At 42.3% G+C, this 27,491-nt stretch overlaps 1 protein-coding gene across 1 annotated transcript in view; it reads left to right on the top strand.

Moving 5' to 3' along the window:
- The window catches only part of KIF26B (kinesin family member 26B), a 308,732-nt gene extending 285,078 nt beyond the window's left edge, over positions 1 to 23,654 (top strand). Inside the window, exons 13-15 of the mRNA XM_064445818.1 lie at positions 13,002 to 13,204; positions 14,573 to 14,723; positions 16,566 to 23,654. Coding sequence (XP_064301888.1) covers positions 13,002 to 13,204; positions 14,573 to 14,723; positions 16,566 to 16,714 — 503 coding nt within the window. The 3' untranslated portion in view covers positions 16,715 to 23,654. The remainder of the gene's footprint in view (positions 1 to 13,001; positions 13,205 to 14,572; positions 14,724 to 16,565) is intronic.
- Positions 23,655 to 27,491: the final 3,837 nt, after the last annotated feature.

The following is a 27,491-nucleotide window of genomic DNA, read 5'->3' on the forward strand; positions in this document are numbered from 1 at the left end:
GAGAGGCAGCGAAATGTAACTTTTATTCTTAAGCACTTTGGGCACAGACTCCTCTCTTGGTGTGTGCGTGTTTCACCAGCACAAGACCAAAGTCTTGCTGAACAGCAGTATCTGTTGTGAGCCCACTTTTGTCCCTTGTGTGCTCTGGATGCCCAAAGATGCAAGATGCCCTGCAGCTGAAACCACTGCCGAGTTCCCACCTAGAAGATGGCACAAAGTTGTGCCTGTGTCCCTTGAAAGACGTTTTCCTGCCTCTGAGACTCTTGTTTTTTAACTTTTGAATTATGAGTCCTTATTTTCCCAGTAATTTATTTATAACAATAAATTATATTAACAATAATATATGGGAATTACTGCACTGAAGAACTTGCAAATCTGAAACCTTTTTAGTGATCATAGAAAGGATTAGAAAGACTTCATCTTTGTTCAGCTATAATCCCCAGTAGCTTTTACACTGCACCAGGATGTAATTAGATGACAAGAGCCTCCTGGGTCATACCAACAGTCTGTGCAGTTGCAGCTGGTACATCTTCCCACCAGAATGAGTTCCAGAAAATAGCAGGACAGGGATGAGGAGTATTCATCAGCTGGTCATCTCGCCCTTTTCCTGGGTACTGTTTTCCCAACCTGAAGCACAAGTCCTGCCTAACCTACTTCTGAAAAAAATGCACATTGGCTTTGGACCTGGTATGCACAGCTATGTGAAATATCAGTGGCTACTTACCCTAGAGTAGCGCTGGCTGTCCAAAATGTGTTATTCTCATAGAGTTCCTAATTCACCAGCCATTCCCACTTGCTGGGATACAGACCTCTAGGATTCATTTGCAGTGAAATAACTGAGTAATGCATAACTCTCCCTTTCTTTATGCTCTTGACTGTGGGAGTGGGAAGAACATGTGCAGAACAGATGTGAATACAATAGATACTGCTGTTAAAAACCATGCTTGGCTGATTGTACCTGTTCAGAGGATGCATCTGAAAGTGATCACTGTACACAGTGCAAGCACAGACCAAGTGATGAAATAATCTTTCTGAAGTTAACTTTGCATCCTATGAGAAAACCTTATTTCTATCCCTTCAGTTTATGTGGCAATAAATTGATTTTCCTCTTTCTGAGGAGCTTTCCGAGGAGCTGTTCCTTTAACAGCATCTTTCAAATATAAGCTTTTTAATGGTAACTTGCAAGAAAAAGAAGGCTGATTTGTATGTTGTGGAAAACAAAGCTGTCCACAGAGTTTGCGTTTCTGGGTGTATACCGTCTACCGGATTGAATCTTGTGGAGAAGCTGCTCATATGGTATGGACTTTTTCCATAGGATATATAGTTGAAAAAAAAATTATTTCTGTGAAAACAGACAGCTGTGCAGATGAGGGAACAGAGAGAAAATCACAACGTAGAATTATCCTTATTGGACACTACAGAACGTGCACCCACTTCCCTGAGGGACATAATTTAAAAAAATACTTAGAGAAGAGCTTCAGGCAGAGCTAACTCCAAAGCTTTAGACTCCAGAGTTCATCCCAAACCTAAATCATTAGGAGACCAGGGTCTGTTTACTCTGATGCTCATAAAACTAGTTGTTTCATTTCACTTCTCTCTGCTTAGATAGCACATTGGAGGCTGGACAAGGCTGGAGATATGAGCAAGGGAAACATTGTCTCTGGGTTGTAATTAAAAAAGAGCTTCCGACCTGTGAGTTGTACTTTATATCAGGGTTAGATTTTGGCTTACCACTTTGGCTTGCGAAAACCCCTACGTAGGACTGAACATTGTGTCAGTGGCTGTGAGAGGGAGTTAAGAAGAGAGGACTGTTTGAGATTCAGGTTTCAGGTTGCTTTTGTTGCAGTCTGGAAGACACACCTGGAGAGAAGGGGCTTTTCCATGGTCTAGCCAGCCTTGGCCTACCCGGCAGAGCACCGATGCTGGTTTGTCATGCTGTGCAGATATGCAAAGGCAGTGAGTGAGGGGGCGAGCAGGAAACTTTTCTTAGCAGGAAACATGGAGATTCTAAGCTTTGCTGCTTTTTTGCTGCTGTGTAACATCTGACCTGTGTTTTTCACCAAATACAGCTTTTTTGCTGGCTGACAGATTAATCTCTTTATTCTAATTTCTTCTGTGGTTTAGTTCTTCTCTCCCTGGTCAGCAACACTGCAGATACCTACCCATTGTTGGACCTGAATCTCTGGAGTGGAGGGTTTCCAGTGGAGGGCCTGCGTCCTTGGAAGCTGCCTGCCCTGGTGGGCTCAGCAGACCCTGACACATTGACCTCCCTCGAAGTACTTGGCAAAGCTTCTCTTTTAATTCAGCCTGTCACCTGACGTAGAGAGATTTTCAGTGTGTTATTTCTGATACTTTTGAGAGTGATTCCCTATATCTGCAAGTAATTCCTATATTGTTTTGAATGAGTTGTACTTGTATGTGCGTATAAGTACAACCAGGGGTTTTATGCAAATTAAAAAAAAAAACTTTACTACCTTCCATATCTCTAGAGGCAAACCACTGCCCAGAAATTAATAACACTTCACTTTCTTATAACCCAGCTCCTGTTTGCATTTGGTCCTGCAGCAGTGAAATCATAATTCTGTTTTGATGTGTTTGATAATAGTATAATTTTTCACATGTCAGCAGATTTATGATGGCATAAACCCAGGATTATGACTTCAGTGCAGGAGAACATGAAGGAGGAGCTGAGATATAAGGGAGAACAGAGCTGCCCACAAATATATTTTTATTGCGTAATAAACAAAAAGAATGCTAAGGTTTGCAATCTTTCATCGTCTGTAATATCTCTTCTGTAGGAGTGTTCTAGTGTGAATGTGCTCTTTTAAGGAACACCTTTTAATGAAAAAGATAGCAGACAAAGGTTCTGAGCTCTTAAAAGACAGATATTATTTTAATACATAGTGTCAAGAGCATTGGACCTTTCCTGATTTGCGGTCACAGATCCACTGTGCTGTAATGGATATGGTGCTATAGATATGCTCATTTCAGGTCAGGCAACCTTGTCCACTTTATTTATGATTATTATTAACAGAAATGCTAGCTGTCAGACACGATCAACATGAATCAGCCCAAGGCCCCTGTAAGAGGAGCTATAAAGAGTCTTTAAGAGAATCACCAGCAGCCCTGTCAGATCTCACAATTACTTTTGAAGTTCTGACACATTGGAGAGACATCATTTTTTTTCTTGAGATTAAGATCTTGTCTTTCAATGCTCTTAAGTGCATTATTTGTATGTGTAGGTGCTTCTGCCCTGGGTGTCATACATGAAGCAGCAGACCTACACTGACAGCTTTTGAAAGATAAAGCTAGTTCACATCTTTCAGTGTTAGCCTTAGGTTAAATTTTGGGCTCTGCCTGGGTACCTGTGCATTTCACAGACAGCCCAGTGTTGTGTGTACAAAATTAAAAGAAAATAAAAAAAAATATTTCCCTCTTGCATTCTGGTACCTATTGAAAAATCATGTGTTTACATCATGAAGTACATAGGCCTTTTCCCTGAAGCCAACCTATCCGTTTAATAAACATTCCCATCTTTCTAACATTTAACATTGGTCGTATAACATCATGTCAGCATATATTGCCCCAAAGTGACTGCTTATGGCAGAAACAGAGCTGTTCAGCCCTGATCTGCTGCTGTATGTTTCAAAGCTTTGTACAGGTGCTGTATTATTCCAGACCCCATTTTACAGATGGAGAAATGAAGGCAAAGAACTTTACTGACTTGCCCAATGCCTACAACTAAGTGAGAGCCAGATCCAGGGTTAAATTGCAGGCACCCTTGACTCCTAACCTCAGCATTAACTGATGGCCACACATCCTCCCCTGCCCTTGCTGAGCAGTGGAGAGGAGGGTTTCATTTGTTATTTTCATTTTGTGGAAGGCCCTTCCTCCCTCTCTGCCCGCAAGCATCTGTGCAGATGTGCTTTCTCTGATTTCTCTGCTCACTCCATTAGCCTTCCCCCTGTAAGAAACAATTGGCATCTCAGCCCTATTTCTGGCTCTGGCTTTAGTCTCCTTTCTCTTGGGTAGGCAGCGTTGTCCTGAGCAGGGCACTGAAGTATTAGGGCATAGTTTGTACAGCCATCACTCACTAGCACCAATTATATATTATTTTTCAGTTCCTCAGGAATGTCAAGTGTAATGGTCCAGTGCTGCTCCATGGAAAGGCAATGATAATGGTGCTTTTGTAATACATACTCCTGTATGTGATCAGGAAATGCATGGTGGCTGAACTCTGTTTTACCAAAGCCATATTTGTATCCTGGAAACACAACAGGTATGACAGGGAGGCAGGCAGGGTGGCAGATTAGGACTTGCAAGATCTATGTTGTATTCTCTGCTGTGCTGCTGGTTCACTGTATCACCTTGGGCAACTCATGTAATTTCTGTGTTCCCTGGTTGCCAGCTCATAAAACTAGATAAAGATGTTGTGAAAAAAGTAACAGCAGGGTCCTTAGATCAGAAGCGTTACCTACCTGCTTTCTGCTCTTCTGCTTTGGCTGTTAGCATCTCTTCCCCAGTTTAGTTTGGGTGTAAATGGGAATTACTCTAAAATAATTCTCAAAACAAAATGTGACCGGATGATTTCAGAGATGCAGCTTTGGTGCTAGCTCCTGCCCACTGTGAGCTAACATCAAAGCAAGAGCCCAGACTCTATGGAGGTTTACCCAGTATGGCCGGGCCCTGTTTGCATTCCCATGTAATGGGCGTGAATGTCTTGTTTCTGCCTTTTACCTCCTACTGATGTTATTTACCAGTTACTGCCCCTTACAATGTTTCAGAGCTGCCAGACCTGTAAGGAGACCTTCCCTAGGGACAGCAGAATGGGAGGGGCTGCAAGAAAAGGCTTTCCATGGAGACCACAGAGACCTTCCTGAGACTGTTTTCTTTTCTGTTCCCTGTAGGAATGGGGTTGGGTGCTTAGGAGAGTCCCCATTCCTTATGACACCCAGTTAGACCTAAAGGCTGCAGCCTATCACTGCTTGCAGCGCCCTGCCGAGACGGGATGGACCTCTGCCAAGGAGTGTCTAATTCAATTTCTCTAGTCGAGATTTTTTTTGGAGCTCAGTCTGAGCCTGGAGCTTTCCTGGTGCTGGGGCTGCTGCCAGCAGGGTGAAGCACTTGGGGCAAGCGCTCTGTAGCCCGAGCAGGCTTGGGGGAGCAGCAGGTGTGTAGCAGCCAGCGTAATGCACCGGTGGGGATAGCTGCCTACAGGCTGGCGTAGTCAAACCCGCTCACAGGCACAAAGAGCTAGGACTCGAGGAAGATGTGACCCTGTGAGAAGGAATAACACTGTCGAAGAGCTGAGGCTTAAGGGAGAAAGGCCTTACATGTAAAGTGCTTTCAAGCTGGGTCAGTCTGGGCCAGTTCAACCTTCCTGAGTATTGGATATCAGTGAATATCAGAAAACAAAAATCTAAGGGATGCTATTGATAGTAAGGCCAAGGCTGGAGAAGACTGGGGGAAAAGCAAGGTTTCAAAATTCTGATTTCCTGAAGTTTAGACGTGTCCCCTGAGTTGCAGTTTTATATCTCAACATTTGCAGGACCCTGCTCTTGTCATTCCAGGATAGTATTGGATGTATATGTGTGTATATGTGTGTATTGGATGTATATGTGTGTGTTTGTGCACACGCTTTAATCTTCTCTGCATGGGGAACCTGCCCAACTATGGATAATTAAAGATTCCTGCTGCAGCATTTTATGACTTTTGCAGTAAAGTTTCATGACTCCTTGTGGCTCTTTCTCAGTATTAAGTTTCGCCACCAAAGCAGAGCAAATTGCTACATGATTTTAAACACTTTACTAAAAAGACAGACTGTTAAGACATGACAATAATTACATGACAATAATTAGAGTCCCTTTTTCTCTCTTACTTGTGTGCTTTGGATTTCACTTGTGGGATGGTTTTAAAAACAGAGATTTAGAGGTTGCTGGAAAGCCCTGAAAACTCTGTATTTGAACCCATTCACTCTCTGGAAGCACTTAGCCTTGCCTGCGAAAGCAGCAGGAAAAGCCAGGGGCTGAATCTGTGGGCTGTAAATTATGAAAGTCCATCTCCAACCAATATTGCAAAGCATCACATTTTGAAACGTGGCCAAAATGATAATGGTGAAACAAAGCACCAACAAAAAGAGTCTGAGCTTTTCTTGTTGAATCCAAGTGAAAAGGAATTTGGCTCCTGTTTAGACTGCCTAAGGCACAGTGTGGGGAGCTGAAAATTGCCCTTTGTATCACAAAGCCTTAAGGCATCTCCAGCGTTTCTACTTTAACTTGCTTACAAGTGATGGTAGCTAATTGATATCCTGCATTATACCTTTACCATGACAATGGATGTTTAGAATTATACAGCAAAAAGCTGTTTGCATGCAGGTGACCACTTTATGCCTGTGACCGCTGGCTGGACAGCCCTAGGGGGAAGCAGAGGGAGGGGAAGTGCAGCCTTCAGCTGCAATTTTTTGTTCATTAAAACAACAGCATTGATTTTCCCAGGTCAAAGCCAGGCCATTTCATGCAGCAAATCTGTGTTGAAAGGGATCAGAGTAATCATTTTTTACACGCTTGACTACTGCATGCCAGCACTGAGCTTTCAGCCACATGAACATAGGAATGATTTAATAGAGGAAATGGCAGCAGGCTATTGTGCACGGTGAAGGCTCCATGTAACATGCATGACTGAGTCGCACACCATTAGGCTGGGTGTAAATAAAACCTGCTCCTGACATTGCCACAGAATTAGCTCACTGGAATGTCTCCACCACTGTCCTGTCGGGAGCTAATGCCCCGGCTGCAGATCCCCTTCCCCCTCCAGCCTCTGCCTTCGCTGCCAACCGGCTGGTGCAGCTGTTTAGTGCAGTAGGTACAATAACCAGCTCCTTCAATAATGCCACAATGCTGACAAACACCTGTTAAATCAAAATCCAGCCCAAAGTGAGGTAAACATTTAGAAGAGGTTCTGCTCGTTTTTCACAAGAGATTGTGGGTGTTGAAAACTCATCCCCCTCCCTGTGATGTGCATCTTCCCTGGAATGTCTCCCAGGTTACTTGTCACCCTGCTGCAGGAGGGTTGCTTCCTGATCTAGTTTCAGGGGTGCTCATTCACCAGATCTAAACTGCCCTGAAAAGCTCCTTTTAAAGTGGGACAGTAATTCAGGAGGCAAGGTTAAGAAATGGACTGGGTGGGTAGAAAAAAATTAGGAGTAGGCTGTACCTCAGCATGTTCCTTATACCAGTACATAAGCAACATATCTAGTATAAGCATGGAAGATTATAAACAAGGGTTGTTTTATTCCTATGTGTAGCAGACAGTGATTTCTAGCCTCAAGTGTCCTTGTACTTATTGATTCACAACAGCAGGATTGCATGTAAGTCAACACAGAATACGGCCTGAATTATTTTGCAGTGAGGTGGACATAGAAGATTTTTTTCTGAATGATGGATCCTGTCAGTGATTCCTATTCCAAGTGTTCAGGTGCAACATGGTCCTTCCTATGTAATCTGAGTTGCCAGGATGAGCGAATGCTGTTTAGATTTTCTGGAAAAAATGCCTGGATTCTTTGGTGTTTGGAGTACTGACCTCAAGATGGGCACCCTAAACACTTCTACTTGAAAGCATTGGCAATGTTTTCAGTAATCAGGAGGGGAACTGTGCAAACTGTATGATAATCTGAGGAGTGAATAGCTATGTGCTAAGTACTGGGGAAAGTGCACTATAAAATAAACTAGGAGAAAGGATGTCAAAGGAATGGGGAGGAGTTTGTTCAGTCATGGACAATTGCCCATGAGGGCAGATCCTATTAGGAAATGGGAATGACAGGAGAAGTCAGCATTGTGTTTTCAGCTCAGAAAAATCAGGAACACTGTTATCAGACAGTGAGGAGTAGCAGGGGGAACCGGACAGATAATCTTTGCCAGTAAGCAAACAGTTTGATGCTACATTAGAGGTTGGTGCTATTGCTACCGGAAGCACAATATTTCTTGGAAATGAAACCACAGAAGGAACGGTGGGAGCTTAGGGATACTGCTCTGCTTAGCCAGGGTTGACTTTTGTAATCGTCTTGAGTTTGGATGGGCTGTACAGTGAAAAAAAAAATGCTGAACAACAGGTTCTGTACAGAAAGTCAGTTTTACCTCCCGTAACATTAATTGCAGTGGGGAATAGCTTTGGCTCCACATCCTGCCTTTGAAGGCACACTATAAACTTCTGAAATTATGAGATATCAAGTTACAGTTTCATTTTCTGTTTGAAACACCTTGAAATTTCTAGGACAGCAGCTGTTTTGCATCCCATTCAGATGCATCCTGCTTTGAAGAGATATGCATCACACTTCTTTTTATGAAGATTTTGCATTTATACTTTTTGCCTTTACTTTTTCCACAGAAAAGATGCTCAATATGGAGTGTGTGCTTGGAAAGCAGTCTAAGGTGAACACTCCAAAATATACAGTACTTAAGCAAAACCAGACCTCTTAGGGTTTCTGCCCTGGTCAACACATACTTTTATGAGCACACATCCTTAAGTAGTTGGGCAATTTTGCTGAGCTCAGTGAGTCTTCTTATCCTTAAAGTTACCCTTACATACCTAGCTGGCTTGGTCTGTGTATCTAATACCTTAAGGCTTCTCTGGTCTTATCTTTGCTGAAGTATGTTGTAGCTTCAGTGCCACTTTTCAGTCAGATCTATTTTCACACTGCACACCTTCACTGCTGTGTTACACCCTCAATCTTAATTTTAATCTGGCCAAGCCTTAACCTATAGCTCAAGGTAAAGCAACAGATCTGTTGTGAAAGATACAGATATAAATACAATATTATTATTATTTTATCTATAATCTATAATCTATAAATCTTGTATTCTGTGCATTTTCAGGGCTATTTCACAGTCTGGTTATTCATACTCAGGCTCAAGAAAGGTTATTCTGAGGGTGAATAAATTCAAACTAAGTGAAAAAACATATCCTCCAAGACATTTAGCAAATGGCACGTTGCTTTACATGCTGTATAATCGTAAATGAAAGTGTCATTATTCTGTCCTGGATTGAGCTTACAGGATTTCTTTCAGATTGTTTTTTTGTATAAATTTATATTTTTTAATGGAGGAATGAATCCCATTTCCACAGCAGGAGGGTCAGCTGTTTTGCCAAGGTGCTGGGCAGGGTGCATGCTCCCCCAGTCCCAGCTGGTGGGGCAGAGGTGGGAGGGACCTGCCGAGAGCTGCTCCTGCTGAGCTCCTGGGCTGCCTGCAGCCTTCATGAGATGTGTGTGGGGAAGTAGGGGAGTGGTGCGCTGTGATTCCTACAAAACATTTTATTTATTATACAATCAAAATTTATGAGATCCTAACCCCATCAAGTGCTACCAATAAATTTGGGCCTTCAAATGGGTATTTGCTATGTAAATGGAAAGCTGTATTCATTTTAACGATTTAATTGTTGTGTCTGCATGTTGATATGGATGAGTAAGCTGTCAACTGCTTTGTGACACTCACCCTGAAGCTGTGCTTTGGCTGTATCTCCTTACTGATCCCAATTAAGGTGAAATCAGGAAAACCAGAGGCTAAATGGAGAGGTCAGTAGGAGGGGTGTCCTGTCAAAAGACACCATTATTTTCTGTACCTGGACTAGTAAACAGCCTATTAATCAGTGCCTGTTTAGAATAAACTAAATTCTGTTTTGCCTCACTGCAAAGATGCAGGAGATCTTTAATTTCATTTCTCCCCAGAGCGCTCTAAACCTCAGATGAATCATCCCGAGTCAGCATTCAAGGCTCAGATAAAAACACACCCCTCTTTCTTGTCTGCCCTGCATGCAGACGTACCCGCTGTCATGGGGCAGGGAGACCTGTGCAGGCGGCCCCTGCATCCCAAAGGAGCGCCTGGGCGGACGGCGGCGAGTCTGCCCGCCTGAGGCAGCTTTGCCCCACTGTGCCGAGATCCGGCAGCCTTGCTTTGTTGTGATAACCCACGGGTTATCCAGGCATGAGCTCTGGCTAGAAAAACATCATGAGCTCATCTTAGCATGTCTCCTGCCGCTACTGTACCCTCCACTGCCTCTCCACCAAGGGGTAAGCACTATTATTTGGAGCCTCAGGTTGCAGCCCTCCTTCTCGACCAGAGGCTTCTCTTTCTCATTGAGCCAAATGGATATGAATGGGAATTAAATGCAAAAACGTTTACCATGATCCCTGGAACTCATAGACTGGTGACATCTGTTTTGCTTTGCTCCAAATAAGAGTGTGATGCTGTTCTCATGGTAAGGTGAATCAGAGCCATCCACCTGGATTTTGGCTCTGGTTGAAGATGCAGTTTTTCCAGTGGGGGTGGTTTAAAAGTGCCCCATTACACAAGAAGGTGGTGTTACCAGCCACAGTGGGGAAAAAAGGAAGAGGGAATAAAAATCAAACATCACAGAAAGATGCACTGGACAGAAGGAATTTCCAGTCTACTCAGCTGCTTTTCTGAAATGCTAGAGCTAGTCTGTAGGCATGGCATGAAGAGGTGTCACCACCAATGTGGGCACAAAGTAAAAAGAATTAGCAGCACTCAGCTGCATTACACAGGAGGTCAGATCTGATGCTTGTAAGCGTTGCTGGCTCTAAAAGTTGATGAGCAGCAAAGATAGGAAAGAGATTGCTTTTACACCCAGACAAAATTTGAAAGACTGTCTCCTATGAGACAGCATGGCCAAAAGCCTAAAAAGTATTTTAAAAAGTATTTAATGCCTAAATCCTTTTGGTCCTGAGTGACACTAGGGATGTTCTCGGTGCCTTTCACATCTAAGCAAATGGAGGGCTTGTTTCCCAGGAGGGGCTGAGCCTGTTGCAAGTTCTCTCCCTGCATGTATCAAAACTTAATAGTCTGCCACCCTGTCTCACCTCCCTTCAAGTACACAGCTGCTCCCACCATTTGGTTGCCTTTCTCTAGCATCAGTGACAAGAGTCACCTTTAACATTGCAGTTTGTTGGGGTCTTCCCAAACTGTGTCTCTCTTGTTGTTTTGTCACTTTTGGCCATGGTGACGGGTCAGGCCTTGCTTTTAATTTTATCGAGACCTGATTCTTCTCTTGATCGGGCATTTTAATTTAGAGCTTAACTGAAATGCATTCAAGGTAAGTGAATGCTGACATTGATTTCCAGTCGCTTGTACCACATGTCTAAAATAACGCCTACTTGCTGGTATTTCTAAGGCTTCACTTGTTCTAGCATGGGCTCCTTTGCTGGGCTGCAGTTTGAGTAGTAACACAAGTACAATAGGCGTCACACAATGGGCAGTCCAGATCTCAGGCCACTACAGATAAAGGGGCCTTGTAGAGCTCCTTGTCTGCCTGCTTTGGCTGTGGTCTCCTTTCCTTGCGTAGAGTTATCTCAGATGCATGCATATAAAAGCTCTGTAGACTAGGCTTTCCAGCTAGACAGCAAGATCGACTATTCTCATACATTTTAGAGCTAGTATTTACAGGTTAATTACTGGTTGCTATCCTCTGGTTTCTAGCACAGACTGCTACACTCAGAATAAGATGTGGTAGTTAGTAAAGTCAACAGAGAAACAGACTCCCATGAATGAAACTAGACAATGCTTTGTTACTTGTAAATCCAAAACTAGACAATCAATAGATATTTTTGGGGGGTGTTTGTTTGTTTTTAGCTTTCATTGAAGCACCAGTTGGTAGACATGTTGAAGCTATTTACATTCAAGTTTCAATAAATGCAGTGCTGGAGATTCCTCTAAATGATTTTATCTTGTTTGTAAAATTAAATTTGCATGATCATTCTACATCCCTTCCCTGCTGGCATTAGTTTTGTTCTTGCAGCCACGAGAGTCATTTAATACTTTCATTCAAACTTGCTAGCTCCAGCTTTCGGTTTTTGTTTCTCACATCCATTCTATTATTGCTGTCTGCTAGGGGAGACCCTGCAGGAGTTGTCAGCTACAAAACTTTTTTTTTTTTAAAGCCCAGCCATTGCTCTGTACTAAACCAAGCAAGGAAATGGAGCCAGTTGTTTGTTTTTCTTTTTTTTGTGTGTCTGTTCTTTCTCCCAACAAACCAAACTTCCTTCCCACTGCCATCAGGCCACTGACGTACTTTTTCTCCCTTGCTTTACCTTAGGCCCTGACTTGGCAACTCATATGGTAGATGCTTTCCATATGGCATAGGCTTTATCAACTATGGTACATTTTCAGCTATTGCAGTGCTTCCATCCACTGGTGCTGGTATTATAAAGCAGAGCAGGTGTGCATGAACACTGGTATTGAAGCAGACACAGTGACTAACCCTTCTGCCAGCTTGCTGCTTTCTTGCCCATCACCCATCTTGCCCATCACCAGTGCCGCAGTAAGTGTGTAAGTGGGAAATGTTTTAAAAGAATATTCTACTGAACAGAGACAAGGCTCATGCAAATCTAGTGGCAACCACCAATTTGGGTGTACTTACTGCAGTATTTCGTCCCCTCTAGTGTTTTTACCACTCTAGCCAGCCTACAGCAGTATTATGCAAAGGTCTAGTAAAAGAACTTGGATATCTAAGTGATTTTTGTGCTGTGATTAAAATCAAAACCACACCTGCCCTGGAGATGGTCTATGCAGAGGCTGGCTAACGCTTGTCATTAGGCTGCAAGAGCCAGCACCGGTAAAGAGATAGGATAGCAAAGCTAGACCAATTCCAATCTGCTGCTCTGGCCCTTCATTGGCATACCTGTACACACCAAGACCTGAAAAAAGGGAAGCAGGCACAAGTTCTGGAAACTGTAGGGTATATATGCCCTCTGAGGATCAGATCCTGGAGTCAGGTACCAAAGAACATGTGAGGATCTGACTCATGGTAAGTGGCTACAGTACATCGCAGCTGCAGCTGACCCCAACTTCCATGGCCTCCCTGGGTTTTTGTTCCATTTTCTTACGTGTGTATAAAGGCTAAATATATATAGTTTGTAGACATCTCTGCAGATGGAGCATAAAGGAGAGGCAAACTGTGCTAACATGAAATGGCAATTTCTGCATTTGCAGGTTCACAGAGACGGAGACTTATTCCAGCTTTATCGCTTGATACTGCTTCCCCAGCAAGGAAGCCTGCCAACAGCCCCGGGGTCCGCTGGGTGGATGGGCCCCTGCGAAGTGGGCAGAGGGGGCTGGGGGAGCCCTTTGAGATCAAAGTCTATGAGATAGATGATGTGGAGAGGCTGCAGCGGCGGCGAGGTGGGGACAGCAAGGTGAGTACAACCCATATAATCTGTCTCCCTCCTCGTGGAGGGTGTAAGAGTGGGAGTTCAGATTATGCATTCAGAAATGTGTAGTATCGTATATGGTTAATCCAACAGGCAGCTAAACCTATTATTTCATTTAAGAGCAGCTATGATTCAAGTTATGCCTTCTTCCATAGAAGCTAACAGACATTGGTACCTTGCATTTTTGCCCCTTGCTTTTAGTCTTGGTGGTTCCTGTGCTCCAGCATCTTGTCACACCTGTCTTTCAAGGCAGTGATGGTGCCTCAAGTGCATTGATGGTATTGTTTCCAGGATAGCTAATGTGTTCTCTCTAACAAAATTGTTCCTGTCAACCTCAGGCCTCCAAATTTACAGAAAGATCAGGGAATTGTAAAGGTCAGCTCTCAAGAGGTATGGTTGGGAAGAGTATCTGAAGTTGGTAGAATAGCACCAGTTTTAGAGTAACTGTGGATATTTATTATTATTTTAAGGCACTTTTTCTTCCTAGCCCCTGTCACTTGGTTAGGCTGTTTGTGATGTTGTTCTCTGATATAATTTTTTATGGAGAAGAACATCACTTGTTGGGGTGGGGTTTCTACTGCACTTCACCCACACAGCAGATTTGTCTACAGAACAGAAAGCAGAAAGTGTTGCACAGGCTTGGAGAGGATAATTCTTGTACTGGGAATGCTCCCATGCTAGCGAGGGTAGCACAGCCCTCACCGTGGGATCACTTACTGCATGTCTTGATGGCTGCCACCCCTCAGAAGTCATGCAAGGCCAGGCTGGGTGTCTCCAGACAAGGCTACACTCTGTGCTGTTACTGTGCCTCATATCTTTACAGAAAATACATCTTCTTTACTAATGATTGTGAATTGCTAGATCTTTTCGTAACATATTCCCTTTGTTTAAGGATGTTTAAAATTTGATATTGCTACCAGTTCTTTTATTTTATAATATGACTACTGCATTTCTTATGTGCCAAGCACAGAGATGTATTTAGGATTTTAATACAGCGAGCAATGGATTTCCTTCTCCCAAGAGCTTAGATTCTCTTAGCCAAACTTCTGGTGACAAAACCCAGAAACATTTTGCTACAGTTAATCTGATTTCAAGATGCTATCTGTTATTAATTATTATGGTTTATTATTAACTATCATTGCAAAGTCTCCAAAGCTCACTGACGGAAGACATCAAAACCAAACAAAAGCAATAAAAATAAAACAGATGATAGATGATTTCATGCAGTGATTCATATGCTTCCAGAGTAAATGGCTCAATGTCAGTATTATTGATTGGAAGATTATTTGACTGAATGGGTACTTCTTCGTCTCTTCACCTATTCCTCCTCTGCTCCTTTTTCCTGGTTGGCAGGAAGTGATCTGTTTCAATGCCAAGCTGAAAATCCTGGAGCATCGCCAGCAGAGAATTGCCGAGGTGAAGGCCAAGTACGAATGGTTAATGAGAGAACTGGAGGTGACCAAACAGTACCTGATGCTGGATCCTAATAAATGGATCAGTGAATGTAAGGATGTTGGTTTATTGCCTGGACTCATAGGCATCCTTTGGTTTATTGCATGGTGGGGGGATTGAGGGGAGCAGAAATGTTTGCTAAGAATGAGATGTGAGCTACTGTGTTTGTAAACTAAAATGAACCAACATATAACCTAAGGGCAAGTTTTAGATTGACTGTATTTCTACAACTAGTCCCTATAATTCTTATTAAATGTTGACAGTAGAACTGAACAATCCTTTTTGCCTGAGAGCTGAATGTTGAAATGGTACAGCATTGTAGTGGTGAGTATCGCCATTGGTAGATTAACGTTCACATGTTTCAGCCCACAGCTCCTGGAAATGAGATTTTTTTTTTTTTGGCCTCAGATCACTCAGACATATGAGCAATATTATAAATCTGCTCTTCTACCACAAAATAAGACTGTGGAGCAAACTTGTCCCTTGGCACCAGGGAGCTTACATGAAAAATGAATTTGGCCCATTTTTTATAACTATAGATGTGTAAAGTTCAGAGAGCTTAAAGGGCATTCACATTCAAATCAAGAAGGACCTCAACACCTCAAAGGAAAAAAGATAGAGAGTATTGCATTAATTGTGCAAAAATTTTTAGTATTAGCAAGCAGATGGGTTCATGTCAAAAAGTCCTAGAAAAGAATTAGTTTTAATTTATTTAGGATAATTGTGGGTGGAAAAAGGAGGTCAGCTGGTGTGTTCTCTTAAAGCATCCTAACTCTTCCTTTGACAGTTGCCATAAGGTAACACTAGATTGGTACATCCTGCAAAACAACCATGGTATATGTTGCAGGAACGCTGTTAAGGAAAAGAGATAAAAAGGACAGATTTAAAGGGAGCAGAGAATTTGCCATACATTTCCATCCACTTACTGTGTGATGCCTTTGCTTCTGATTCCAGTGTGATAAATGCAGAAAGCCTCAAGGACGGCACAGACCTCAGGGACCAGATAAGATGGGAAGTGCTGGCTCAGACAACGTATCTCACACTTGGCTTCCACGGAAGCCGCTACCAGCTGGTCTCTGGCAGCAAATGGGCACCTGTGGTGGAGTGACTGATGTGTACGCCTTCCTTTGCTACTCTTGAGTGGTCTAGTGACAATCACGTGGAATAGGGAGAGGTGTGAGGAGCAAGCAGGTTGGAGGTTGGTTTCTAACTCTGAGTTCTGAATTCAGCAAAGGCCTTGTCCTCCCCAGGCAGACCATCTATTTAAATCTCTTTCTGGTCAGCAGAATGTGTGAGAGAGTCAGTACATCTGACGTACATGCCCTAAATAGGGATGACTTTAAATATGTGCTTAGCATTCTGAATTTTCTTAAGCATGGTGCTGAAACAGACCCTGAATGCAAACAATCAAAATCATTGTAAACAGATTTAACTTGGCCTGTTTTATACCTTACTGCTGAATTTCCCCATCATGTTCAACCTGTGTGTTCCTTATGGGCGTGAAAGTTAACCTGAAGTCTACAGGTGTTTTGTGCCAGCTGGTTTCTTTGCACTGAGCCATGTGGTTGCTGGAGGAATAGCTCTGGTGGCTTATTTTTAGGGAAAGGTGTTGGAGTGTGGCAAAAGGCATCTGCAGTTCTGGAGAGGATGGCAGAGCATATCATTCAGGAAAGCATCCAATGCAATCTTAACAGTATTCTTCACTATCAGCAAGCTGCTGTGCCATTTTAATAGCCATTAAACAGAAAAGGCAACTTTTCATGACAATGGCAAGCCAGAGATAATGTTGTATACAGTACTGATGGCTTTAAAGACTTGCATTAGTTCTGTGTCTCCCACCAACCAGCACTGGGTTTTGTCTGCTTTTCCCATCTGTTTGTTTTCTTTCCCACAGTTGACCTGGAGCAGGTATTTGAGCTGGATTCTCTTGAGTACCTGGAGGCCCTGGAATGTGTGACTGAGCGTTTGGAAAACCGTGTCAACTTCTGCAAGGCCCATCTCATGATGATCACCTGTTTTGACATCACCTCTAGACGCCGATAAAGAATGAACCTCAAGAGAATTTCAATGTGCATTTCTGCCATCCTCCTTTTTCCCCTCTGAAGAGCATCCCAAAGACAACAGAATGAGGATGAAGGTTGGAGTCAAGTCTCAACTGTGTGTATGAAAGATTTGCTTCACTATACAGAAGAATAGTATTAAAAAAAAACAGGACGAGCATGGAGATATAAGGTTGTTGATTCTCTTAGCCTAAAAGAGCACTTTGAGGAACCTTTAAGGACATGTCTGTAAATATGAACTGCTGGCAGAAGACACTTCTTTCCCTGCGTTAGCTGAGGGAGGAGGAAAGGTGGTTGTAGGACTTCCATTGAGAGGTTCATTAAAAGAAAACCTATCCAGAAAAACTGTTTAAGTGCCTTGCAAATCTTTATTATCCAAACATTTATGTTCATACTTTATTGTGTACAGATGGTGCTAGTCAAGAAAAGAAAAAGATAAAAAAACAAACACACGTTTGAAATGTATTTACAGCTTGTTTTTCTCTTGGTGTTTTCTCCTATTTCAGACTTGCTGTTTCTAAGTAACTTGTGTTTGTAGAGATATTTCCTAATCAGTACAACATATGAATAAATGTTAACTGTCTTTTCTTGTTACCAGAGTAAGGCCACTCAAAGAGGAATTCAACTTTTCCAGATGACACAAAAAAATATTCCTAGCAGTGAGTGAGGTTTGCTTATGTTTTTCTGTACTATCTTATATGCTGGAGGACACAGTAATTTTCCCAGCCTGTAGGTTCTGCAATGTATGAGCAAGGAGAGATGACATTACCATGAAGTAAATATCTTTTCCATCTGATCCATTCCCCATAATTTTTTTTCTTTTTCATGTATTTTTAGCTTTGTACTGGTTAGAGTTATGGGTGAGGAGGCATTTTTATCCTAACCCCTTTTTCTGGTGCTAACAACTCGCTGGAAAACTACTTTTTAGGCTGAGGGCTCCCATGCTTATCAGTCCAAAAATGAGTGATTTAGTCTGTCTTTCTTTCTTGAGACTATGACTGATAACATTTAGCTTTACCTCTTTTTGACATATACCACTGCAAAACATGTTTTGGCAGCTTTCGGTCTCTGACCCAGTCTGTCCATAGCCACAGACATACCTGAGAAGAGCAGGCTCTGTTCAGCTCAGCTAGTCTGGAAAAAAATGGGAGTTGTGAGTTAGTTGATATAGCACTTCAGGCATGTTGGCTATGGCATTTTCCTTGTCGACACCCCAATATTGAAGCCACGGCAAAATGCACATCGACATCAAAAGGATGAGGGTCTGCACCTCAATGCACATCCAAATGTTCTACTTGTTTGCGTCTATCTACAAAACAGTATGTGAGAAGGAACAACCTTTGTGTTTCTTAAAGAAATGTGTGAAATCTGCATTTTAATTATGTATGATCATAAAGAATTATTTTGTTGAATTAGGTTTCTTCTTCTTCTATATTAAAATTAACCCATTCACAAAAATTCCTCTCTCACACACACTTGTGCTACCCTCCTGTTACTTATGAGAAAATAAGAGCATCATTTAACATACACTCAATACATATCAATTTACTGTTGTACTTAAATGCAACGTTTCTTTTACCTGCAGCAAATCCCAATGGGAAAATAACCCTACAAAAATGCTGATAGTTTTTCTAGGGGTTACCTGGGGAAAAAAAAAAAAGCTTAAAAAAAAGATAGAAATAACATTTATATAGTTTTATTTTCTTTCAACATTCTACAACTTGTAATAACAAATCTTAGTCATTCTATTAGCCTTGTCACTGGACTTTGTAGAAGATTCTATAGGATTACTTGGAGGGGGAAAAAAGGTCCTATATGAAAGTTACTTTCTAGTCTATTCCACAGCATTTTTCCTATCATGAAACTCATATTCCCAGTAAATATTAAAGATATAGGTCTGTTGCGTCTCCCATCTCTCTCAAGGAAGCAAAAAAACTGAAAAAAAAAACCCAAAGAATGCAATTACCCTAGCTTTATTTCTCTTTGTAATGATTTCAGTAGTGCTTGTTTCGTATTGGTTCTGTTGAGACCATCTCTTCTCCACAGAGCCCCATGAGTTCAGTTCAGCTACACAGAGCCATAGCAATTGCCCCTGCATTTTGTGCTGGATGAAGATCTAGTGCCCCTGGGATATGGGGTGCATCTTTCTTTACGGGCTTAGTCCTGCGGAGCCCCAGATACATGCTGACAGGTCACATACACACAGCAGGGAGATTTTTCACAGCCATCTCCCATTTCTCACTCTCCTGCCTCCCCAGGTAGACCTGTACTGCTGTCATCTGTGATGCTGTGCTGTGCTTGTCTCCCAGGCCATGCCCCCATACTTAACGGAGACCCTCCCTAGTTGTGCACATGAAATTAAGCATTGCCTTCTTTAAGCTTAAGTCTTTCTGAAAACGTCTGTGTTTGCTGGAAGGTGGTTATCAGGCTAACCGAGACACAATGTCCTTCCTCTGTGGAAAACAAGCAGTCCAAAATGGGCATGCTGGGCTCCTTGGGGACCTGGGGTGAGATGGTAAATGGCAAGTGGTACAGTAAAAATAAACTTACACTTGACAGAAAGAAAGGGAAATCCTAGCAAATGGTGCATGTACAGAATGCACTATTGTCAAGAGATACCCTCTCACATAGTCTGGGACTTATACAGAAGTGGTGATGTTTCTATAAATCAAGTGGACACATTTCAGAGCTATTGTAAAATATCTATTACATGTAATACTCCTCAGCATCATTAACGCAATTATTCATTGTCTCTAGATTTGCTACTTCTGTAGATTAGGAAGCATAGCAAAAATCACATCCTTCTAGCCATTATTTTAAAAAGTAAGAGCATATGTTTGCCCTGTTCATCACGATGAACCAAAATTGATTCCTGAAACCAAATGGATTATACCAAGGATGAATCTGGCATACTGAAAATACAAACTGAGCAGAATCACTGTCCTTACAAATATTTTATTTCTGAGGACTTAATCAAAGTGGCCATTAACACTCCCATCATTCACTAGTATTCATATCCTAAAATCCATACTCATTGTCTCTTTTTTGACTTTCTGTCAGTGTGTTTCAGAATTTGCCACTGTATTTTTGGAAAATGTGGTGGCTTAATGTATGAAAAGGAATGAAGAGTTGTGGAGATTTGACATCTGTGAAAGATTTTCTCATTGAAAATAGCTTTTTACATCAGAATTTATATTATTATACTTCAAATATCTGCAAAACAGATAATTGAAAGCATCAGGACTTTATTATGAAATTGATCTTTGTGTACATTAGCCAACACTTTACAGAAGACCCGTACATTTCTGGAAGTCATCCAGGTAGTCTCATTCTTTAAGCAATTGCCAGTGTAATGCTGGCAATGTTATCCTGATTTTTTTTAAAAGGCATCAAGTTGCCCCAAATACACAAGAGCAACATGAATGGACTGCTTATTTGTTTGCATATTCAGAAATCAACCTCATTTCCCTGGGACAGCTTTAGTAGGAAACAGCAATGTTAATGAAATTAGGTTTGAAGGTTAATTCTTTGTTCGCATGTGTATCAGGAGGTCACAGTTGTTCACTGTCAGAATAGCAGCCGCTGGTCTGCATGCCCACCGCTGCGCTCAGGCACGGGCAGCTGGGGCGCTTTGGGCCGCGTTCTGAGAACTGCTCCTCCTGGCCTACGTCAACTTTATTTGTGCAAGGGACAGAACTTGCTTTATAGGCACAAATTCAAGTGAAACCTTAGACTGGAGAGTTTGGCCGCAATCTGGATTCAGACATCCTACTGTTCTGCATGGGCTCTTGCAGCAGGTGAAAGCCATGGGTCACACACACTTCGTATCCTAGAGAGTATAGGAGAGCCCTAATTCCTTGTGCATTTGTTTTAACAACGCATATCTTTCCTCCTACCATGTATGCCTTGTATTTGCCTCAGAACGATTTCTAAGCAGTCCGAAGTACTTTGTCACAGAAAGGCAAGGAAGCAAACCAGTACCCAGGCTCGCCTTTCTTAGTTCTTTACTGGCCCTGTTCTCGTCTCACCTATGCTGGTGTAACTGAGGGACAATTGCCTTAAGAGTCAGGAGGGTTATAGCAGAATTAAGCCAGTTGCATTGAAAAGGAAAATTCATCCACCTGCCGTTTCTTCTGTTGCTAGTTCTATGGTCGAAGAATATGCTCCTCTCACCTATTTGATACCCACTAATTTTGCCTAGGGGCCATGCACGGGGATATCACTGAACATCTGCTGGCTTCGATCCAGTCTGGGAAGACTCCCACTCCCATATAATGTAACTTGTGAAACTTGCAGCTACATAAAATAGTAACTGGTAAAGAGCAATGGCGTGATTCTCTGACACAAAGCAAGCGAAGTAAGAGCTGCAGAAAATGTACAGCAAAGGATGAAAGGTACACACTGATATTTTTTTCTTTCATCTCTGAACAATGGCAATTATAGAGGCAGAGAGCTGGGAGTGATGCTGGGAGTAATGCATATCAAGTCCCAAGCTTGTGCACAGGACAGACTCACTCCATCTTGAAATGTTTGGGTTTTTTCCTTTGTGGTTTTTTTTTTTTTTTTTTTTCATTTATCTTGATAATATGGTTTGTCTTAAAATAGCAACTATTACCTGTGGCATGGAAATCAAATTTTATGACAACTGAAGGATGTAGACTCTTTTACAAACATTGCCTTTAATAAATGTTTGTGATTTTGTTGCATCTTTTTTTTCTGAGCTAAAACTAACAATAAAAAATAAAGTGTATATATATGTACAGACAAATATATATGTACATAGCCTGAGAGAGACAGTCACCTCACACATTATTGTGGGGAGGTGGCATAGCTGTTCACAAATGGCAACACCACCACTCCGCCTTCCTTTTCCAAGGAGAACCTATAAAAACCTTTCTACTTGAGCTCACCAGGATGCAGCTGACTTATGCCGCACTATAGGGAAAACTTATGCTTGAAACACTTTTGAAGACTTCTTTTAAAGGTCCTTTCTTCCCCATGTTCTTCAGCCTACAAAGCCAAGTTGCTGCAGTTCCCATGTAGAGGCTGCCATTGAAACATTAAAGCCTGTAAAAGTAATCCAGACAACCTACTTTATATTTCAGGGTATCATGAATTTAAGGCAAGGTATTTTACAATCAATCACAGCTGTTAAATGCCACAATTTCTGTGTATGCATGAGGCATACAGCATAATTGCATCGATTGAAAGTCTGGGCTCTTAGCTGTCTATGAGATAAAGCTTTCTGTCTAGTCTTAATAGCTTTAAACTTGTAACTTGAAGCTTCTGCATTGCAGAAGCAAATACGATTCTCATAAACCAGAGGCTGAGTGACTCTCTGATGCCAGGTCATGTGGGCATGGGACGGTTGCACAGCATCAGGGATGCTGTGGATCTCTGCAGAGATCAAAGCGCTCATATCACTAAATACTGATAGGAGGCGATGATGACCATCAGACAGGTGCTCTTTCACAAATCCACTGGCGGGTGACATACCTTGCTTAATCCTGATGTCCTCACGGTCTTTGTTTTGTTACTCCATAGACTTCTGCATTGGCGACACCCGGCAGTTTTTGGAGCCACAAGGCTGGCTGTTGCTGGCTATTGTAAGATTTGCAACAGGTTTCTAAATAACTTGGCAAACAGAACAGTGAATGATTTGTCAATGCAAAGTTAATAATCTCTATCTCTTGCATTTATTGTGCACTCATCCCAGGGTTATCTGACCTTCCGTCCCTGCTTTTGGAAATAAACCATTTAATTATTGTCTTTAGCTTTTCTTCTTTCTCCTTCTCAAGGAAGCTTTCAAAAAAAAAAAAAAAAAGAAAAAAAGAAAAGAAAATCCAGTTTCCTTTGTAACTGTAGCAACCTTATCCTAACCCCACTGAAGTCAATATGGATTTTGCCACCAGCTTCATGGACAGCAGATTTGTGCTCACTTATGCAACATGTTGAAGCTCACAGAGAGTGTGATGATTCTGCAAAGAATGGAGGCGCTGAAAGTGAAATAGTAACATTAATCTATAATATTTCAAGCCACCTTCAAAATCTTCCTGTACAGGAAATAAAATGCATCCCAAACCATCTGACTTTGAGTGGTCCTACTTAAGTATTGAGCAAACTTTATAATAATGGTAATAAAATGGTGCTTGAGGCAGTTTCAGCTATATTACATATTCTCTATATACTATAGATATGGATGTATTCACCCTCTATATTGTATATGTATGTGTGTGAGTATTTACATATAGCACACATACATATATGCTTTATGTATGCATAGATACTAATTTTTCTAAGTTTAACTTTTTTCCCTCCCATAGCTGAAACTGCTGGTTACTAACATCCACATCATATTCTATGTATGAAGGATATAATTTATTTGTAAACTCAGGATGTTCTTGTTTTATAGAGTTGCTTGTATTTTATAATTTATTTACACATCATGATTGGAAATGCTTATCTAAGTGCTATGCATTGAAGTGTATGTTTGCTAAATTCATTTCACTCTGTCCGTGGCTATGTTCTTTCTCATTATAACAGTGGCATAAAATAGGGCTAAGGAGGAGACAAACTGATGGACACAGAACTTATGCTGGTCCCACCAGTGGGTAATTCCAGAATAGGATGTATCAGTAGTAGATATATATATTTTATCAACTAAATTTTATGGGGGGGGAAAAGGAATAAAAAGAAAGAAGAGCATGAGGACAAGTTCAAAATGTAGAAAGTCACAGCCATTTCCAAGTTGGTCAACAAATGCATTGAGCCTTTTGCCATTAAAATTGTAAAGTTTATTGTTTGCTGGCTAAAAAATATCCCTTTTGTGGTATCTGAGGTGTGAAACATTGTCAAAAATATGATGTCTGGAAAAAAAAATCAAACTATAGTGGCATTAAATGTTTACTTTTATCTTACCAATATATCTGCCTTCATCTCCTGACTATTTCACTTTGGATGAGAGCATTGGCAGAGAAGACAGTGCTTATGACCCACAAGAGGATGTGCTTTTGTAACAGTGGGGGTGAGCAAGATCAAACCCGAAAATAAAACAACCAAAGGGCTTCCACCAAGCAAGTATTGCTGAGAAGCAAATTCCCCAGAAAACAACAACAAGGAATTGCAGGGTTTGATAGCAATGGCATGAATATTACAACCAAGCACGGCACCATTAATGTCTCCTCTGCTGGTGTCCAGAAACAGAAGGAAAACACAGTCACAGGCCCTGAATTGGTCAGGCTTTTACATAAGCTGGTTATGCACACGTGCCTCCCTGTGTTAGCAGGGACTGCTCCATCTGCATCTGTGAGCCAGGGAAAGAGCTGAGGCCAAACAAATGATAAAAATATGTTTGTAAGTTTTTGTCATCTCTGGCAACTGGGTCAGATTTCCCTTGGCCACCATGCAGATATATAACACAATGTCAGAGTAATAAAAAGAGTTTGTGTCCATTACTGAAGACACGCGTCTCTCTCAGCGAGGTGACAGCAGCAGGTTCAGTTGACCCCTGAACGTCTGCTCAGGCATGTGCAATATCTGCTTGCCTTTTGCTCACATTTGTGGTGTCCCCTGTTGATAATTGAAAGAGCACCTCACGTGGAAGGCAAGATGTGAATTAGCTCACTGGGAAAAACTCAGACACCCATTGACACTTGGGGAGGCCCTAATAAGGCTACTGTGCTCTTCCCACTGGAAGAAAACAAGTCTTATTTCTTGTCGGGAAGAGAAAAAAGGAAATTATTTTAAAATCCCCTTTATGGCACAGCATATGCTGGCAAGTGATTCCCTCATATTCCCTACTTTAGGAGGGATGTGTTAGCGTGCTAGGCTTCTAAATATTTGGTTGACAGTTTGCCGAACATTTAAAATACCCTTTCTTCTATCTTGTTGTTATACCAGAGCTAGCAGTTACAACGGCAGGGGATGCAGTCATCTACGGTGACCAGCTCTTCCAAACAGAAAATATCGAAGCGATGCAGAGGCAAAGGCAGACACTTAATGAGATGGTGAGGTGGAGGGGAGGAGGGAGTTTCTCCTCCTTTCTCTCCCAGCAGCGAACCCTATGACTCCAGTATTACCTTAGCTGTTGCCCCTGGGCCAGTGAATTTGCATGCTGGTGCCTCTCCACAGTATCTGTAAATGAAGATAAACAGCCATTTCTTTCATCTGTGGGCTGTTCAGAATAGCTCTGATTTGCTCTAAAGAGCTGAAAGGCTTATTGCCTATTTTTGAGGTAATTTGTCTTCATTGCTGTTATCATGCAGCCACATCAGTATTAAAGAGCCTGAAGTGCCTTACAGTGACAAAAACAGAGAAAAATGGGTTAGCGCAAGTCCTAGACTTTGTCTAAGGCAGAACGGATGGTAAGAAGCTTTATATGAGCTGAAAACAAAATCAGTTCACTCTTGGTCAGTTCCGAAGCCTTGCAGACCTCGATGCTACACACATCCTGTTTGGGGCAAGACTGCCAGGAAAGGTTTCGGGCACAGAGTGAGAGCAGGGGCTCACCCCTGGCAAAAGGTTGGTGTCATTGTGAGGCCTGCTTGAAATTGCTGGCACCTCTTCTAAACTAATGCCCTAGCCATGACCGAGTCTTTAAACCCAATATCTTGCCAGAGTAAAAATCAGGAGAGCGTTTAGCATGGAAACATGACAGGCTCCATCTCATTATGGAGTCCTGAACAAGCTCCCCAACTACTGGAAATCCACAAGAAGGGGAAGTAATTGCCAAAGCTGGTTCCTCTCCCACACCTGCCCGTGAACCATTGCAGCTCCCAGAACCTCACCCTTGTTTTGGGTGGCAGCACTAGCTGCCTGGAGGCCACTAAGGAGGGAGGGGAACAAGAAAATTCAGCTCCTAGCCTCCTAGATGAACACAAAATTAGTATTTAGTTCCTCTAGAAAAAGGCCATCTGTGAGTGGATTTTATGTTTTATGATATCTGTTAGTATTCTTGATAGTTGCCAATCTGGCACTTTTGGAGGCTGACATCTGCTATTTTACCACTGAGCAACGCTACTCTGGCTGTGACCACATGAATGTCCTGCATTGCTCAAAGTCCACTTCCATAAACAAGTTGGTAGCTTGGAGGTCCTATCCAGTCTTCCTTCAAGATCAACCCTCGCAAGTGCTGACCTGGGAAAAGCTTTAAAATGGCCAAGAATGGTCCATCCCCAACGGACACGTCTAGGGAAAAGACCTACATTCATTTTCATGTATGTTTACATGTGTCTCTTCTGTGGCCGCTTACTGCACAGGTTTGGCACCCACGCTTTGTGTCAGATTGCAGGTTTCATGCCAGTCAGCTGGCAGCCAAACATATGCAGCTATGTGTGTCTGGCGCACATCCACATTTCCATTTCTATCTCCTAGAGACCCAAGAGCAGCCAGACACACGGGTGCAGTGTGCAGGACTCGGGGTGCGCTGCGGAGAGGAATCTCCCACCTCCAGCAATGAAGGACCTTTGTCACTCACTTTAAAAAGAGCAGGGACTGTCCTTGGCCATGTCTCACCCCTGCTCAGCTTCATTCTCTGAATGACAGGAAAACAGAGAGATGGGAGAAAACCTGATATTTTCCTATATTTAGTTTGTCAAAAGATTAATAGCTCATTGTAGTTACAATGACACAGAGAGAGGAGGAGCACAGAAGCCCCCCTGCTTGCTGAGCTATGGTCTGCACACTCCTCCACACCAGTGCTGTTGGATGCAAATTTAAACGCAGAGCTCTCTTCTCCCTAGTAACAAGCGATAGGACAAGAGGAAATGGCCTCAAGCTGCGCCAGGGGAAGTTTAGGTTGGATATTAGGAAAAACTTCTTCACCGAAAGGGTTGTCAGGCTGCCCAGGGAGGTGGTGGAGTCTCCATCCCTGGAGGTATTTAAAAGAAGGGTAGACGTGGTGCTTGAGGATACGGTTTAGTGGTGGACTTGGCAGTGATAGGTTAGTGGTTGGACTCGATGATCTTAAGGGTCTTTTCCAACCTTAACGATTCCATGATTCTATGCTCTGTGCCACTCAGCATGGCCCATTGCAAACCACCCCTTGGAGTTTGCTTGAAACAAGAGCACCCAATGGTGCTGAAGCACTAGCAGTGCTTTCACCACCTTGTCTTTCAGCACCCATCCATGTACAGTGGTCCAGCTTGCTCCCATCTCTGTGCTTTAGCTGGATGCCCAAGGACACAACTATGAAGAAAGTCATGGAAGCTGTGAGAAGATTCACAGCCCTGTTTTTATCAAAGAGCAAGCTGCCTGCTCCTAAACTGTATTTGATGGAAACTTCACCATACCCAGAAAGTGGCACCATGGGAGCCAAGCAAGACTCTGTAAACATAATTTTCTCATAATTTCCAGGGACAATGGAAGGCATCACAATCATGCAAATAATGAGAAAAATAACAGTTCAGCTCCTCACCCTGTGGCTGGTGACTTGTGCTGCCCCTGGAGGATGGCATAGTTGGGCCTCTCACCTGCCTTGAGTTTCCAGTGGCTCAAAGAACATTTCTGAACGTTATATGTAAAGCCATTAAGATGCTGTGAAATTCACAGAAAAGCTTCTGAACAGCCTCGACGTTGCAGATTTTACATCCACCAGACTCTAGTCTTTCTGCCGGCAAGGCCAAAACAATGGGAGCACCAATTCTAGTCTGCTTCGCAATTATCGTTGCAGTGGCACGAAGCAGTCCACAGCGTGGGTCAGTCACAGGAACAAACACTATGTGCATACTAAATAAAAACCTAGCCTAGCAAGAGGGGCTTCG

The sequence above is a fragment of the Phalacrocorax carbo genome, chromosome 3 (genome assembly GCF_963921805.1).
Source record: "Phalacrocorax carbo chromosome 3, bPhaCar2.1, whole genome shotgun sequence".
NCBI classification, from domain to species: Eukaryota; Metazoa; Chordata; class Aves; order Suliformes; family Phalacrocoracidae; genus Phalacrocorax; species Phalacrocorax carbo.